Here is a 17,621-nt window from a genome sequence, read left to right on the forward strand (position 1 = left end):
TCGATAATATATACAAATAAACTCACCATGCGCAAGACACAAGTCTATGACAAGTCTATGATTAATAAGACGTAAAAGTTCAATAATATAAATCAAATAAGGACTAGAATACATTAATCTATACTTAAGCAGGTCTACACCCGCCCATCTTAGCCCATTTACACGTCTCTAGTGACACAACTAACTGTCGTTGTCGGAAGGAAAACCAAGAGTGATGTATTTTTTTTTTGTCAACAACAAAAAGGGCGAAAAAGAAGCATAAGGAGCGCATGTCAGGGATAGAGGCGTTGAATTTATGGGCTTGGGCTTCTATTTAAAATACGTCTGGGCCTATATAATCACGAGTGTGTATCATTAATTGTTTACTAGATTTTTGATCTTCGCTTTGAAAAGGCGGGATATATGCGGTTGAAAAATTTATTAATCCATCTATCTGTTCACTAATATGTTTAGGCACGTGTGTTCAATTTTCAGTTTGACTGTAATTTGTTTTTTTTTTTTTGGTTCGGTTGTGATTTTGTTTTTTTTGAATTAAGAAAACATGGACCGTTTGATTATTTGTGAATTTAAGTTTGGTTTCGGATTAATTAGTTTAGCTCTCAGCTTGATTGGGATAAAAATATTAAAAACTCGATAAAGTTTCGAGTTTAATTTGGTGCTGGTTCGGTACCTATTTTTTTGGATAATACGGTTAAAAATCACATTTTTGTATTCTTAGAACAAAAACGGGTAAATTTAAATATTTAGCATATAATATTTTTGTGATTTCGTTGTATTGAGAAATCCGTATCTTACATAGTAGTATTTCTTATCTTTTATAAATCTATTTATATTGAAGTTGATTTTAATAATGAAAATAAATTATATTTAAAACTCTTACAATATATAATAACTACCCGAAAACTATTAAGATTTTTTATTTTAAAATTAACATTTATAATACAAAATAAGAACCATTTGAAAATTAATTCATAAAAATAACAATTTTTAATAAGAACAAAATTATCCATGTTTATGTTAACGAATATAAAAAAGTAAAAACTGAGCTTTAAAGTCTATTGGATCAAAAATTACATGAAGGGTTACTGGTAAATTGAGCTTACAAATCAACGACCAACTTTTGTTTTCTATAACCCAACCCAAAACAGATTTAAGTATCCTAAAACCGTCAAAAGAGAATGCTTAGGTTTTAGGAGAAACTTGAGGACAAAGTTGGAGGATTTTCTCTTTATTATAGAATATCTCTATCTTTTAAGATTAGTATTCGAAAAATTCAGTTACCATGTCAAACATAATATATTCTTTGTGTGTTCATCAAGTTAATTTAGTTAAATCGGAATATCTTGTTTCTATATATTATCTTTTAAATTTATTGTATGTAGCAATTACGAAAATGGATGTTATAGAGAATATTTTTGGAATTTATTTGATTTGAATCCGAAAATTTATGAGTTTCTATTTATTACGTTTTATATTTATATTTATATACCAAATTTGGTAAATATAAATATTTAATTATTTAAATATTATTGGTTGTTTAAAAGGTCAATAACATTGAAAACCAATGATTTCGAAATATGCTAACCCTATACTATAATAGTATATTAATATTACTGAAAGATAATATTTAATATATTTCGGCAACTTCATATAAGAAAATTTTAAATAAGACATATGCATTATAATAAACTCTGATATATTTGGTATAGTTTTTTGGACAATAGGTTTTTGATGGTGTTAATAGGGTTTGAATAGAGTTAGGGTTTGAATAGAGTTTTAAGGTATAGGGTTAGAACACAAACGAATATGGATGAGTTAAACATACACGAAATGAGTTTAAAAACGATGGATAAATTGTTTAAATTATTGAGATGTTTTGTTTAGTTGGACAGAAACATGTTATTTTCTAATTTGTTGGGCTTTTAATTTCCGAAAATCATTAAAAACAATCGAAAAAAGTAATGGAAATTTAAGTTAGAGGCATAATACTAAGAAAAATTCTGCTTTAGTATAGATTTTTTACGAACGAAGTAAAAAAAAAAATCAAATCAAATCCGATTTTTTTCTACTATTTCTTTGAGTAATGGGAGCCTTGTACTACAAAAGACTGATTATACTCAACGCACACCCTGCCATTTTTTGAAATTCATCGAATCTGAGATGTGACGGTGAAGAACAAAGATTCATGGCACAGTATGGTTAAGCCAGTGCCGGCTCTTGCCACGTGCACAAGGCACATTTGCATGGGTTAAGCCACCCATAGGATGATCATACCCAAACTCTTCCTCTGATTTACTCAGCAGTTCTTGAAACAAAGGCTGGTTCAAATATGAAACTGGGAGAACGTATCTCTTCTTCGTGTCATCATTCTCTCCAACATAAACCGCCATGAATCCTCTTGGTGTCGAAGATTATTTACTCCGCATTGCTTGCTTACCACCCAAGAAACTTCTCAGAAAAGCCATTTTGTGAGTTATGTGCTTTGAGAATGTATATAGATTTTTATTTTAGTTTGTGTATCAGAAGGATTATCTGTTACTTATTATATAAACGAATATACAAAAGAAATTATCAGAAATTAAGTCTTTTTTCTTTATTTTAAGAGGGTTTTCTCATTACAAAGCACATGGCTTTGGATTCAAGATACTAAACCAAGAATAAATCAATAACTGGTGTCTGAGAAGTTAGCGTCTAATGATGTCTTACATGATGACTTCATTGGGACGTATTTGTCTCAAGGATGTCACATGCCAAATCTCTCTATAGATTATGTAGGGACTGGAAGTTGTGTACCTAAAGAACCATAAGTCTCTATCACTGATCAATTCATAACTTCTTCATAATGATATCAAAAAGACAGGACCATATGACTTTGTTATATACAAGCCAAAATCACAAAAAGTCTTCAAAATTTTATGTGGCAGGAATTGAAAATTTGACTAGTTATAATGTCTATCTAACTAACAAGTGGTCATGTTGATTTGTGTCTTCACATCAGAATCATGAATCTGATCACCAGCGGTCCCTTAGGTATGATGCAGTGGTCCGGCAAAGCCATGTGCTTGTTGGTGTTAAATCTATGAGTTGAAACTTCTCTAATCCAATAAACGGTTATCTTCTCATAATGCTCTTATCTATAAATATATACTCATCACTGGGTCCTCTATGCTCAGCAAGTTCTCACGTTCTGCAGTAAAGCATTAAAACTTCAATACAAAGAAACAAAGACAATCCATTGCGATCAGGGTTCCTCGCATGCTACAATCATCGAAGCAGATTCTCCGTCAAGCAAAAATGTTCTCATCTTCTTCCTCTTCCTCTAGCTATCTTGAAGTTCCAAAAGGCTACTTAGCGGTTTACGTAGGAGAAAGAAAGATGAAGAGATTTGTAGTTCCCATCTCGTACTTGAACCAACCTTCATTTCAAGATCTTCTAAGAAGGGCAGAGGAAGAATTTGGATTTGATCATCCAATGGGTGGCCTCACTATTCCTTGCAGTGAAGAAACCTTTATCAATCTTGCTTCTCGCCTCAACTGATTTGGATTTGTACATTTTTTTTTCTTTCTGATATTAGTTTTCTTCAAGAGATGAGATGAGGATGACATCTCTCCTTGAAAGTGAAACAGAGACATTGTAACACTCTTTTTTCCTCACTTAAAAAGTGAGTTGACTCAAATCTAATCAAATATTAATTTCAGCTTTCAGACAAGTTCACCGAGGATACAACTCAGTGTTGGAATTATAATTTGAAGTTTTTGCAATATGTCCTAAAGAAGAGGAACTATCTGAAACCATTGTACTGTGTGTGAAAAACGTAGGCCTTGAAGGTTCTGAAAGAGCAAGAGTATGTCCATCTAACATCAGAAGAACCGAAGCCATGCTTGGCCTCTCTGAAACTTTATCTTGGACACAAAGAAGACCAATGTTTATGCATCTCAGGATCATGTTCGATGAATAACTTGACATTGTCATCAAAACCTTGTCCACAAGATTCAAGGCAATACCTTCCTTCCAATTTCTCCATGCATACTTACGAAGGTAAGGAGGCCTTCCATGCTGTCCTCATCGCTGAAACAGCTGTTTTTCTTACCACTTATGATCTCAAGAACCAAAACACCGAAACTGTAAACATCTGTTTTAAACGAGAACTGTCCGTGCATTACATACTCCGGAGCCATATATCCGCTGTTTAAAACCAAATGACTTAAATCAGAATCGAGTTTAATGTGTTGAAATGCTTTTTTATTATACTTACAAAGTCCCTACGACCCTATTCGTGTAGCGTTGAGTAGTGTGGTCGATATCAAATAGCCTTGCCAGTCCGAAGTCTGCGATTTTCGGGGTCATTTCCTCGTCTAGCAGTATGTTACTAGCTTTAAGATCACGGTGAATGATCCGGAGACGAGAATCTTGATGAAGATAAAGAAGACCCCTAGCAACACCCCCTATAATTCTGTATCTAGTTTCCCAATCCAATTCGTTACCATGGATAGGATCTGTAAACATACTCAAACACGTCAGAAACAAACAAGAATAACAGTAGAGTGGTTTCCAAGAAATTGGTGATAGTGAATAAATTTGGTACCGAAGATGAACTTGTCGAGGCTGGTGTGTGGGAGGTACTCGTAGACGAGAAGCCTTTCAGTTCCATCTATTGAGTAGCCTAAGAGCTTGACGAGGTTACGATGTTGAAGCTTTGCCACCAATAAGAACTCGTTCTTGAATTCGATTTCACCTTGTTGTGCATTTTGCGACAACCTTTTCACCGCTATTTCTTGTCCATCCGAAAGCACACCCTAATGATTTTAAAAAAATAATAATGATGATAGCTAGACTTACTAAAATGTATATGATAATAGTTTCTTCTTCTTCTTAAAACACCTTGTAAACTGCGCCAAATCCTCCTTCTCCAAGTTTATTTTCCACTGAAAATTGACTTGTGGCTTCTTGTAACATAGTGAAATCAAATCTCATTGAATCTTTGCTAATGTCTTCTTCATATGTATGTGATGTCAGGAAAAAAAAACTCCAGGTTAGAAAGAAGCCAAACATTTTTTTTTTTTTGAGAAAGAAGCCAAACATTCACAGTAAATTTGAAAGAAACAGAGAGAACAAACAAAACAGAGTAAACAGAGCACAAAAATAATATCCCCTATTCTTAGCTTTACCTTCAAGGTTTGGTTCTTCGCTAGTTGTCCTCCTCTTTAATTTCTTCTTCCTCGATCTTAGGTAAACGACTAAAAATGCGATAAATAAGACAACAGCAGCAGCTGAAACAGCAGCAAAGATCAAAGCGTACACCTCTGTTTTGATCCCCTGAACAAAGGAAAACAAAAAAAGAATGGTTAATTAGCTAAAATAATCAAAAATTTGGCTTACTGTAACGAACTCATATCTCCTAGAGTACAAATTCATTAAAAAAAAAGTGACATGCATTGTTCAACACTTCTCGTCTCATTCCGTTGAGGCACTGAGCTTGGCTCATTAGTGGTGTCCACTGGATCATAGAATCTCCATGGAGCATAAGCCACCATACAGCTAGGAGACAAGACATAACTACCCATTTTCATATCACAACAGCTCGGAATCTTTGCAATACCCTGTGACAAACAATACGTGCAATCCTGTTCCGATATATCCGCCGTGCACTGGACCATCCCGTACAATGTCTGAAACGACGGCCCGCTCGTTTCTCCGACCACAAAGTTCTTCCTTCTCCGACCAACCACGGGTACTCTGTCTTTAAGCCCTTCGAGTAAACCCCTTAATGATTTCTCCCAGCCGTCGCGATCTCCGGTGAAGTTTCTTGTCCCGGAGATGCTTGTTTGAGGATAAATCTCAAGTCTGTTGAAAAGCGTCCGGTTCGAGTACCTAACCGTACATTTATCGTACCAGATAACCGCCTCTTTCTGAACCGGACACAATGTGATAAGTCTTTTTCCAGCCATTGAGAGACAGTTGGTGCAGTCTTCGGGTTTGACATCGCCTCTACAATGTAAGATTGAGTTGACTTTTCCATCTGAGTCTCCGAGTGAGATGTTGTAGAATCCCTTGTCGTTCTGCCGGAGAGATGATAGAGAAGAGATGAGACGGTCGAGGTTGACGGCGTAAGGGGTGTTAACAGTGAAGTTGCCTGTGACGTTTGAGCAGATTTGTTTTAACGGCACCGGTTGTGACTGAACAGTGAGGCATTGGATTTGGATTAAGACTGAGATCAGAGGAAGAAAAAAAAGAGAGAATATTTGGATCATTTTCTGTTAAATCATTTGTCTTAGATTGTTAGAAGGGAGTTAACACGCCTTTATGCGTTGACCTTGATTATGTTAATTTCTTAGATTTTTTTATTATTTTGGTTTATTGTAAGCTAGGCTGTTATGAAATGTGACAGTTATTCATAGAATTATGGGATTGTTTGTCGAATTTAGTTGCCTGTGACAATGTCATGGAGAGGATATATTGTATGGTATTTGATTTGGTCAACAAATAAAAATTACTTGTTAAATAACATGTTGTGAAAGTTCCCCTGAATTGCAATGTTGAAAAGAAAATAGTTCAGGATTCAGGCACAGTATCATAGACAGAAGAAGCCTAGTGACTACACAAAACTCTTCTGACTAAACCCTACGGCCATGTGAATTTGTATCGAAGAGACTTTTGGGCTTATTTTGTGAGAGGGGCCTTCGTATAAACCCAATAGCGTTATCCTGCATATTGTTGAGAATGAGATGTCTGCAAAGAGATACAGGGTCCATTCTCTGTGTTACTGTGTGGCGTAGCTGCACATCGTGCCGTTTCTAACTTTAATAAACACGATGTTTCTCTCTTTTGCGGCGCAAACTGCGTAGAGTTCATTTATCTTGAATTTCCCCGAAATAATTGTTCTCAGATTCATTCATTGTGCAAAGTAAATAAGTAACATGCAATTTTATCCCATGAACTTTTGAAATCCCATGTGTGAATAGTTGGAACGAAATATACATTTTAATACATAAGTTCTAGAATTTGCTATCTTTAAGTTCTCTTTTCCTCTCCTTTTGTAAAAGATGGTGTAGTCACTTTTTGTAGTTCGTACCAAAAAGGAAGATGTTAGGGATTATGTCCTTTTTACCTTTGCTTTCTTGTTAAGATTATTACGAATCTATCATACATCCGAGAAAGTGTATTGTAACAACTCTCCCCAACTTCTAACTATTAGGTCTACATCTACATCTAGTTGAAGGATCTAAGGCGAAATGATTTGAGGTTTACATCTATTTTACAAAAGGTTATATTAAGTTTTTATATGTTTGGTGAAATCAAAGATAATGACAATGTTTAGGTTTATGATGAATAGTGTGTATACATGTAAATGGAGCCGCCTAATCCGTAGATAAACGAACTATAGCCAGCCGGCTTTGACTTGGTGGTGGCCAAATGGCACCGTCCTGGAGTTTTGCGCCAGCACAGAGACGCCGACCAATGACGCAAGAACACATAAAGATATATTATCAACAAGTGTCCCCATGACTTTCATATGACAGCCACGTCATCACAGATCTAAAGGCTGAGGGACTCTTGTCAGAATATTTAGATCCATCAGATATGTGCCACGTGTTGGATTTACAGTGGTTTATCAGTACGGAAAGGGTCTTCTCTTCAACCATTTTTGCGAAATTATATCACGACCTGGTTACTGATAAGTGATAACATTTTTAATCCCAATAATAATAGGCCGGCATGCTTTCACAAAAATATTATTGCCCGTATGATACGGACCACATAGTAGATTAGGTGGTCGAGATTGTTTGATGTTCCACTTCTGCTTTACGGGGTTTGCGTAGTTCGTCGGTCACTATGTACAATACGTCATGATCGGGTATTCTAATGATTTTTTGACCTATTGTTGAGACGCTATCACATTTTTTTTCAGCTAATATAATTAATTACAAGTCCTCTAAATAAAATAAAAGTTCATATAGCCAAATATTAGTTTGAAAAAGCTAACAAAAAGGAACCGACTATTGATTAAAAAGACGCAAGCATTATGACTAAACATCGTCTTCTTTATGATCTTCTTGTCGGTTACTGAAGTCAAATTCCGAACCTAACATGCCCCATGGGTAACTAAATTTTAATTCATCCAAACCAATGTATTACATTCAAGGATGTTGTGTTTAGACTTATTTCGACTATATTCTCTTTTTAATCATAAGAATAAATACAACCATGTTGCAAGAAAGGACAAATGCAAACGGAAGTTCAATGGATATTAGTTAGCCTTTAATAAAATGTTAATACTCTAAGGTGGGGGAAAAAAGCCAAAACGATTTCAGAGTTATATAATCTAGCTAGGGATGTATGGTTAATATATGTTTAGTGGTGACGACGAATCCACAATATAAAGTGACCCACACATTATATAAATCAAGTCATAAATAGCAAGGATTTTTTAAAATTATGTATTAGATTTATCAATTAATAACTAGTAATATTTTTCGCATATAAAGAACAGGCAAGTCCGAGCCAAAGCAGAACACAGCACACTTGGGGTTAAAGAAAAAGAGTTCTTCTTTTCGTGTGCCAATTTTCTCTTCTTCCTTTCTCGTGCTTTCCTCACGAGATCTTTCACAAGACTCTCGCGTTAAAATAATAGAAAAGAAAAAGGTAAAGAAAAAGAGGAATCCATAAATGGACATGAGAAGCAACAACCACCAGCAACAACAGCAACAGGTACTTGATGGGTCGGACATAGTCGAGCTGGTCGAAAACGAAAAAGTCTTCGAGAATTTTGTGGAACAAAAGTTTCAACAGTTGGATCAAGACGAAGATGGTAAGCTCTCCGTGAAAGAGCTACAGCCTGCCGTTGCTGATATCGGCGCCGCTCTTGGTTTGCCTGCGCAGGGCACTTCTCCTGATTCCGATCACATCTACTCAGAGGTGAACCATTTATAATTTCTCGGTCTATAAAGTTTTAATATTCGTGACATATGGTCCGGCTAATTTGCACATAACTGACATTAATTCAGTAGTTGTTATCTTTCTCTATGTTGTTGATCTTGCTCGTAGTTTGATCGTGCAATCTTTGATTTTATCCGACAATCGTATATTTTATACAACTAAATATGGTTTCTTTTCTTGGGCCGCTTACAACTTAAAATGTTACATCTAATAGCCATTTAGTTTCTTTATTGTCTTGGAATTGTCATACTTATTACGTAGACTATTATATTACTGACAAAGTTTAAATGGAATCTCAGAATTTTACTATAGTTGTATAAGTTATCTTCTTGATATATGTGTAGGGTTTGGTGGTTGCATTTTATTTTATTTTTGCTTTCAGTGACAGGTGAAAAAATAAATAAAACCAGATGTTTTAATTAATGGTAAATTACTTTGGTCGGTGACCTTATCCTAGATCATATCTCAAGTTAGCCCCTCGTGTCGCTCTCCTCGCTGCCGTCTCATGCTAGGAACATCGCTTTATGAATCCTCACCTACTTATTCTTTACTACTGTATTAAACATTAATCAACTGGCTGTTATAATATATTGCGTATTTGATACGTCATATAGAAGCTTTCGTTCGTGTCACCAATTTTTTTTCGACTGACATTTCGTAAAAAAATTCAAATACAGCTTTTTAATAACGAAAACCCTAGTTTATATCAATTTTCCCGTGTTCCAAATAATTCAATAACACGGAAGAAGAAAAATACAGACCCTTGTTTTCTATAAAGACTACAAATTTTGGGTGTGAACCAAAACCAAAAAGATAACTTCTATTTACCGACATGGAATCTTGAACCTACATTAAATATGGTAAACCTACCTCGTGTTTCGCATGAATCACGTTGATTAATCCATTAGACCAAAGAGGGCTTTGAATAAATACATAATTGTGTAGTTCAGTTTCATTCACTAACTTTGAAAACACATATCCGAGTAAATCCAAATACGAATCTTTCTCTCATTGGATTTAGATCAATACTCAATTATTTATTGTTAGGTTTTGTTTTTGGTGTATTTAAAGAGCAGACAACGAGATCAAACCATTAACCTTCTATCTGTCTCGTCCGTACATTTATTTTCATCATTTTGTAACGTTATAATAAACTACTACAGGTCTTAAACGAATTCACTCATGGAAGTCAAGAGAAAGTGAGCAAGACAGAGTTCAAAGAAGTGTTGTCAGATATTTTGTTGGGCATGGCTGCTGGTCTAAAACGCGACCCCATCGTCATCCTCAGGATGGACGGCGAGGATCTGTCGGAGTTCATTCACAGCCCTGGATACGAAGCTGAGATCGTCTCCATCTACTGCTCAGCGCTGTCTGGCTGCGAGGAAGCATCGCTCCGTGATTGCATCGCCAAAGCTCTCCAGTCACTTTCTGTTGATCATGGAATGCCTCCTAACGATCCATGGGTACTTACTTTATTTTATATATTTTTTGAACTAACTGTGGTTTTAACTTCGATGTCAAAAAAAAAAACTATGGTTTCAACTCCTTTTTTCATATACTTTTAAATTTACAACGTATATTTAGCATAAAAATACTTGATTCACCCAAAATCCCAAATTAATATAAAATAAGCAACGTATATTGAGACCAATGAGCTTGTCTAAAAAGCCAAGTTAATGTTTCAGGTAATAAGCAACATTGTCGAACCGATCGTTGAATCTTGTCTTGATGAGGAAGATAAGAGAGAGAAGTGTGTGTCCCAGGAGAGATTCTTGGAAGCATTCAAGAGAGTCGTAGAGAGAGTGGCTCAACGTCTCAATGAACAGCCCGTGATCGTGGCCCACAGCGAAAACACCTTCGATGGGAGCGGCATCAGGAGGCTCCTGTCCAATAAATTCGAATTCGACAAGGTAAACTTTCATACATATATATGAACAAGAAGAGAAGTCTTGAAATGATGATATCACAAGCCATAACCCGGAATGTTTTGGTTGTACGTAGGCATTAAACGTTGCGTTGGAGATAATCCCAAAAGACCGTCATGGTAAGGTATCCAAAGAGTATCTACGAGCTGTGCTCGACACTGTTGCACCATCTGCGACTTTACCACCATTAGGTGCAGTGTCCCAGGTAAACAATATATACCCCCTCCAAATGTTTTGGACTTGTGGATTGTTTTTGTGCGTGAACGTTCATGTTTGCATGTTATGGGCTTCTATTACTTTTTAAATTGAAATCACAACTAATGTTTAAGTGAATTTGTGTTACTGGTAGGAGATGCTTTTTATCAGTTATTCTTTTAGTTGTAATTGCGGGTCTTCTAGCGTGTAAATCGTTCGGATTCGGTTCGGGTCTATTAGAGTTTCGGGTTTTCGGGATCAAAGATTTTAGCCCCATTCGAATATTTCTAAGTTTCGGTTCGGCTTCGGTTCGGATCTTTGCGGTTTCGGATAACCTATTAAAATTATTTTTAAAATTTTAAAATTCATTATATACTTTAAATTTTTCAAAATCTATAAACAAAATATTATATTACATACAAATTTGAATAACATATGTCAAAATTCCTAAACTTAACATATAATTTGATTTGGATTGAATATTTGGATAGATAATCAATAAATATTTTAAATATTTTTGGTGTTTTGAGTATATTTTAGCTATTTTAGACATTTACTTTTGACTATTAGTATATATTTTCAAGTATTTTGGACAATTTAAAAATCTTATATATTTTGGATGTTTTTAATTAATAGACATTAAATCTAAAATATATTTATATAAGGGGTATAGAAATCAATTTTGGACACATTCGGGTACCCGGAATACTTCAATTCGGGTCGGGTTCGGTTCCGGTTCTTTAGATACCAAAATTTTGAACCCGTTAGGATATTTAATCAATTTCGGCTCGGGTCCAGTATTACTTTTTTTGGGTCGGGTTCGATTCGGTTCTTTCGGATTTGGATTTTTTGTACAGCCCTATGTAAATGCATAGATAAGTTAAAATTTGTAACGATATAATTATGTTTAGTCTTGAGTGTTTTTATTTCAGCGAAATTGATAAGATATTTTGTTGTGTGTTTTTGTTTGAAGATGGATGATATGATAAGGGAAGCGCTGAAGATGGTGAATGGAGATGATGGAAAGATGGTGAAGGAAGAGGAGTTTAAGAAAACAATGGCGGAGATATTGGGAAGTATAATGTTGCAGCTTGAGGGTAGTCCCATATCGGTCTCCTCTAACTCAGTGGTTCACGAGCCGCTCACCTCCGCCACCTTCCTGCCGGCGCCTCCGGCTGAAGCAGATGAGCCTTCTAATTAACTAGAGTCGTTTTAAGTGGGGAGAAACAAGAACAAAAATGGTTACGGTTATGAGTTTTTACCCCCCTTTGAGTATTTAAATATTTGAGGAAAACCAGCTTACTTTGGGATGTGTAAGAAAAAAAAAAGCCTCTCTTCATTTCTTTCGGATGATAAAAGAGAAATGGGCGTTTTTAGTACTGAATACATTCAAAGATTGTGGTTTCATCGTATGGGAGTGGTGATTATGCTCATGTGGCTTTGTCTTTATTTTCATCATGGAATGCAATGTTTTAGTATGTTTTTTTTAATTTTATTTTCTGTCTTGAATCATGCATCTTAATTACGTTGACTCTGTCATGGGTAGCGGGCAATAATCTTTTACTCTTGAGTTTTTATAATTTTAAAGCATTCACCATTATATATGTCATTTATCATGTTCATTCACATGCAGATCAATGGCAAAAAAAAAAAAAAAAACAAAGAGTTTTAATTGGATACGATCATGCGACTAGCCAGAAATATGTTATATGTTATGGTAATGCAAAAGGTTTGGGTGTAGAAGAAGTACAACCGCGAGTTTAAGAAAGTAAAAGAAAAAAAAGTAATTAGCTTGAAGGAGAGAAACGGACGTTAGCTAGAATGGGTGTGGACATTATAGAAATGTATTTGAGCTAAAAGGAAGGATTAAAGGTTTGGAAAATGAAAGAGATTCAAGTGGGTTTTTAAATTAATGGTAAAATTTGCTAAGATTAATGTCATTAGGTAGCAAGCACAGAGACAGGAGTATGTATTTGGTACAAGGTCCGTGGTAACACGCAAGAGAGAGGACCCAAAAGGGATTGGAATAACAATCGTATCGTATCGTATTAGAGGGAGGCGGCTTTCTGAGAAGAATCAAAACGCATAACGAGACAGAGAGAGAGGGAGGTAAATGGGTAGTGATGGAGATGAAGCGACTGACATCGAATTGGAGAAGAGTCTTCGTCGACGTATCTCCACGGTCGTCTTCGTCATCGGTACTTTACTCTTTTATCTACACTCGACCGACCTTCCTTCCTTGATTATGGATCAAATTTCATCATATCTTCCTTGTCTTGTTTGGGTTGTGAAGCGATGCAAGCGGAGGCTCAACCTTTGGTCGGACTCTCTGATTCTCCTCCGTGCGTTAATAAGTCCTTTCTCTCCCTCGGATTTACTTCAAAGCAACAAAAGTCTGTCATCATCGTTGATCCCCGTTAGTTAGTTTGTTACCTTGGTCCTTTTTTTTAATCTCTCTACTGATTCTTTCCCCCCCCCCCCCCCCCCCCCCCCCCCATTTTGATCTCGCATTGTGCATCTCTTTTTAGATGTTTGATCTGTATGGAGTTGGTCTTCGTCAGGCCTTGGATATGTCTACACAAGATGAATCACTCATCATTGCCAATGATGCAACGCTCAATGACATGGAGGTATATGTGATGTTAACACCTCTCTCTTGTTACTGAATCTAGCAAAGAATATATATATTTTTTTAAAAAATTGAAGTCGTGGCTCTGGAATTTGTTCAGGGTTCTGCTGTGGCGTATGTTGCTGAGCTTCTGAAAGTACCAGTAATGTTCTTAAAAGCAGTGACCGACCTGATCGACGGGGATAAACCCACGGCACAAGAATTCTTGCAGAACTTGTCACTTGTGACCTCTGCTCTTGAGGAAACTGCCACTAAAGTGACCAACTTCATCAACGGGAAAAACCCTTTCAGACCTTTAACTATCATATCTACTTGACAAACTGTCCTTGATTCTTTGCCTTGTGTTCCAACATCATTTCGTATCTGGTGATCCAATAGCGACTTCAGTTTTTGTGATGTTTCAATTAGGCCATCTTTTAGGTTCGCTATTTGCTTGCTTTTTAATTCTCAATCACCATTACCGTGTCAAAGGAAACAAGCATCAAGAAAGACGTTGAAACCAACTTTAATAGTCAAAAATATACAACACAGTAAAATTAATTCGTTCCGGAGGAGGGTAAAGAGAAAATAGAGCAGCCTTTCCTGACTTAGGCAAGCTCATCGGACCTTACATCATCATTGGAGTATTTTCTATCTTTCTTTTTTAAAACTTATACTACTCCAGACGGAAGCCGGAGAACAAGCTGCCCTCCGAATACACTGTCACATGATTCAAATAAACTCTTTCAGGTTTATACAAATATAGACGTAAAATAACTTTTATAAAAGTGGTACGGTGGGCGTACCTTTTGACGTAGTAGTAACAGAAATCAGCAAGAATGAAAGTTTGAACAATCTCAGAGATGAGAACCATTGATGGCCACAATCCATATCCCAATGCCACCAGCAATCTTCCCCTCGTGTCCACAACCTTGTTTTTCAACACATACAACATTTTTTTTAAACATCTTTCAGCATTCGAAAGGATTGCAATTGGCTTAACCAATCTTGATGATGATTGAAAACTAACCTGTAAAACCCAGTGTGCACAGCTAAGGAACCTTGCTACTCCAAGTGCAAAGACATAATGCGCCGTGAACGGTTCAACAATCTGACACAGCAAGAAAAAACATAGATGCAGAGATTGTGAATATGTCTAATAACTCAGTTGTCAAAATTTCGATTGTGAAATGACCTTGGTGTTCTGCATCACGCGCAGCTGAGGCAGCACAGAAACAGCTTCAAGGTACACACACAAAGCCCAAGAAATCCTGTTTAATATGTTGTGAGAGGTCGATGGATGGATCAACACAGCTAACACAACACACGGCACAAGCTGCAACCAATTTGAAAAGAAAGAAAGAGTTTCAGTAACTGACAAGAAAAAATCTTAAGAGAAACAAAAAGAAACAGACGTCGTTACCACATAATAGAGAGCAAAGTTGTCTTTGTCCTCCATGAAACTAGCCCTCAACTTAAAACGGATCATAAAAATAACCCAGAGAGTTGTTCCAAGAGTAGCCAGATCGAGGATGGTGTGTATATCATATTCCATTACAAAGCTACAATACAGCCTAACTGCTAGAAAGATCGCCGTAAGCTCCTGAGATTTCAGTGACAATCCTGCACAGACAAAAAAAGGTAAATACACTTTTGGTATTGCTAAGCTCACAAATGATGTTTGTTTCTACAAAAGCTTAGCTACTTCAAAACCCCTAAAATCCTACCGGCGCAAGTCTTTTCTTTCATGAGTTTGTAGATGAGAACACAGATCCCGATTGAGTGAACAGCTTCCGCGGCCACGAACAGATTGTCGTGATCGTGGACTATGAATCTCAGCAGAACCAAAGCCGCCATGCCTGAGACCACCGCCAGAAAAGCCTTCACCTTCGGTGGTTGCCTCCTCACCCATGACCACACCGCCTGGATCGGACTTTTCGTGCCCCCCTTCATTCTCTCTTTTTTCCTTTCTCTACTTCCGTCTTGTCTTGTGTTATATTATTAAAAAAAGTCTGCTTTTCGTTGACTTTTTGCTTTCAAGTTTCTTATCCTTAGATACTCATGGACCCTCACTGAATCCATTACTATAGGCCCATCATTGTTAACTCTAGGCCCGTACTTATGATCTTATATTTAGATATTCTCCAGGCCCGGGTCGTATACCACATACATGCTTGAGTTTGGTCATTATAATTTTTTTTGGTTTCGAGTCAAGTCTCATGCATGGTCATTATAAGGTTAGAGCAGCATTAACCCTTAGAACCCATTTGGGTTCTTGATTAAGGAATTTTGTTTGTGTTTCCGTAAAGTCTTTACCCCGCAATTATATACTCATATATAATATATACATATAAATATATGTGTATTAAGGATTTAAGAGCAAGGATCCCAATAATCATGCCCCTATAAGGTTAGCTTCAGACGTGGGCAGTGAATTTGTTGCACGCATAGAGACATCCATCATTGATTGTCAGAAACCAATTCACAAATTATCAAATGAGATTGTTTTCCTTTTGTTAAGCGTAACACTGATACTACTTGTTCACCTCATATCAAACCATGCGTATAATTTGATTTGGACTTTATCAACCTTTCTTTTCTTTTTTTGAGCAAAGACTTCATCAACCTTTCTTTGTGTATTTACTTCTACTATAACATATATGACATATCTGTGAGTTTTTTTTTAATATAAACTATGTACGCTATTTGTTTACTCGGAACATCCAGCCTGATCTGAATGTTTCTTGCATTTTTTTACTTGAATAAGGATGTTTTCTTGCATACGTCTCAAATTTATAAAACAATTAATTAGTTTGATTTTTTCCCCTTATTTTTATATATATACTACACATAAAACAGTTTATGATTGCTCAATCAATGTGGAACCATATACTTTTTTTTAAAAAAAAGGGCTTTCAAATTTAAATTAAAACAAACGTTTACAAGATAAGACTATGCAGTCTTATAGTGGAGAAAAACTTACATGAAACACAATTCATGATACGAACAAGCTCATACCTAAGAAAACACCTAGACCGGAACTAGCAAAGCCAAAAAAAGAACCGTAAAAGAAATAGCTAACGAGAAGAACCACGCCCACGGTGGCCATATACAGTTCACATATTTATGTATTTCACCTAAGAGCATCATTAACCGGCTTCCTTGAACCCGTCTATTAGTATATTAGAATTTAAAAAAAGTAGAGCGTCCACCAATCTATATACCACCGGTGATCCCGAAGAAGCTGTGTCCTCCACCGGTACCAATCTACGTGCCGCCGGTGGTGATTCCAAAGAAGCCATGCATGTCCACCACTTCCAACACTTCCAACACTTCCAAAGATTCCGCCTCTTCCTCCTAAATACATTCACCACCCCAAGTTCGGCAAATGGCCTCCGTTACCGACACACCCTTGAGATATTAATACGTATATTCATTCATATGTAATCTACGTGTTTTTCTTTTCCAGTATTATCGTGCATGTTTAGTATTTTTAACTTTCTCTCGAGTTATACATGTGTTCCAGCAATAATATGGTAATGATTCCTTTCTCTTTTATTATGTGACGATGAAGATGATCAGCTTAAGGTGATCATCAGTGTAGTTATTCGAAACTCAGTACATATAAATAGAATTTTAATTATTTTGAAATAGTATCACATCACTCATCAGCATATAAAAACTAAAAGTTTTTTTTTTGGGGGGGGGGGGGGGGGGGAAGAAACGAAATCAAATGAGTGGTTTTAGCATGCATTTGTAATTTCGCATTTTTTGTTGTTTGAGAATAATATAAATTTATAATTTTACGTTTTGGATAATGGAAATTGAAACGTTTAGATTTTGAATAAATGATCTAGCTAGGAAGAAAAGTGAAACTATAAAAATTTACTTAATTTTGAAAATATATGTATGGTAGTAATATTTTTAGGATATAAAAATCCAAAACAAGAAAAAAA

At 36.1% G+C, this 17,621-nt stretch overlaps 6 protein-coding genes across 7 annotated transcripts; 3 read left to right on the top strand and 3 right to left on the bottom strand.

Moving 5' to 3' along the window:
• Window positions 1–1,986: 1,986 nt before the first annotated feature.
• LOC106409242 (auxin-responsive protein SAUR15) lies at window positions 1,987–2,465 on the bottom strand. Its single transcript, XM_013849900.3, is given in 2 exon segments — window positions 1,987–2,214; window positions 2,255–2,465. Coding segments are annotated over 2 exon segments (279 nt in total). The 3' UTR covers window positions 1,987–2,146.
• On the bottom strand, window positions 1,987–7,079 carry LOC106407134 (cysteine-rich receptor-like protein kinase 26). The gene is given in 8 exon segments (XM_013847935.3): window positions 1,987–4,026; window positions 4,029–4,185; window positions 4,256–4,496; window positions 4,586–4,796; window positions 4,882–4,991; window positions 5,169–5,296; window positions 5,298–5,316; window positions 5,435–7,079. Coding segments are annotated over 8 exon segments (1,998 nt in total). The 5' UTR covers window positions 6,252–7,079; the 3' UTR covers window positions 1,987–3,711.
• Window positions 3,205–3,704, top strand: LOC106408637 (auxin-induced protein X15; the record flags this gene model as incomplete). The annotated part of the gene is made up of 1 exon (XM_013849370.3): window positions 3,205–3,704. A coding segment is annotated over one exon (333 nt), but the record flags the coding sequence as incomplete, so codon positions are not given.
• Window positions 7,080–8,415: 1,336 nt separating the features above from the next.
• LOC106410451 lies at window positions 8,416–12,539 on the top strand. Its single transcript, XM_013850944.3, has 5 exons — window positions 8,416–8,916; window positions 10,101–10,400; window positions 10,623–10,847; window positions 10,939–11,067; window positions 12,031–12,539. The coding sequence occupies exons 1-5, from the start codon at window positions 8,668–8,670 to the stop codon at window positions 12,256–12,258; spliced, it is 1,131 nt and encodes a 376-aa protein (XP_013706398.1). The 5' UTR covers window positions 8,416–8,667; the 3' UTR covers window positions 12,259–12,539.
• Window positions 12,540–12,735: 196 nt separating this feature from the next.
• On the top strand, window positions 12,736–14,082 carry LOC106410453 (5'-methylthioadenosine nucleosidase). The gene is made up of 4 exons (XM_013850947.3): window positions 12,736–13,255; window positions 13,351–13,473; window positions 13,586–13,687; window positions 13,787–14,082. The coding sequence occupies exons 1-4, from the start codon at window positions 13,181–13,183 to the stop codon at window positions 14,000–14,002; spliced, it is 516 nt and encodes a 171-aa protein (XP_013706401.1). The 5' UTR covers window positions 12,736–13,180; the 3' UTR covers window positions 14,003–14,082.
• A 90-nt stretch (window positions 14,083–14,172) lies between these two features.
• Window positions 14,173–15,684, bottom strand: LOC106410452 (ER lumen protein-retaining receptor erd-2.2). 2 transcript variants are annotated; one of them, XM_013850946.2, is made up of 6 exons: window positions 15,393–15,684; window positions 15,089–15,288; window positions 14,861–15,001; window positions 14,696–14,776; window positions 14,472–14,596; window positions 14,173–14,385 (listed from the first exon to the last, which is right to left on the bottom strand). In XM_013850946.2, the coding sequence occupies exons 1-6, from the start codon at window positions 15,616–15,618 to the stop codon at window positions 14,337–14,339; spliced, it is 822 nt and encodes a 273-aa protein (XP_013706400.1). In that variant the 5' UTR covers window positions 15,619–15,684; the 3' UTR covers window positions 14,173–14,336. The 2 variants fall into 2 exon arrangements, with proteins under 2 accessions (XP_013706400.1, XP_013706399.1); XM_013850945.2 differs by having other exon boundaries at window positions 14,472–14,776.
• Between the last annotated feature and the right edge of the window lie 1,937 nt (window positions 15,685–17,621).

This window comes from Brassica napus, chromosome C7, assembly GCF_020379485.1.
Source record: "Brassica napus cultivar Da-Ae chromosome C7, Da-Ae, whole genome shotgun sequence".
Taxonomy (NCBI): Eukaryota; Viridiplantae; Streptophyta; class Magnoliopsida; order Brassicales; family Brassicaceae; genus Brassica; species Brassica napus.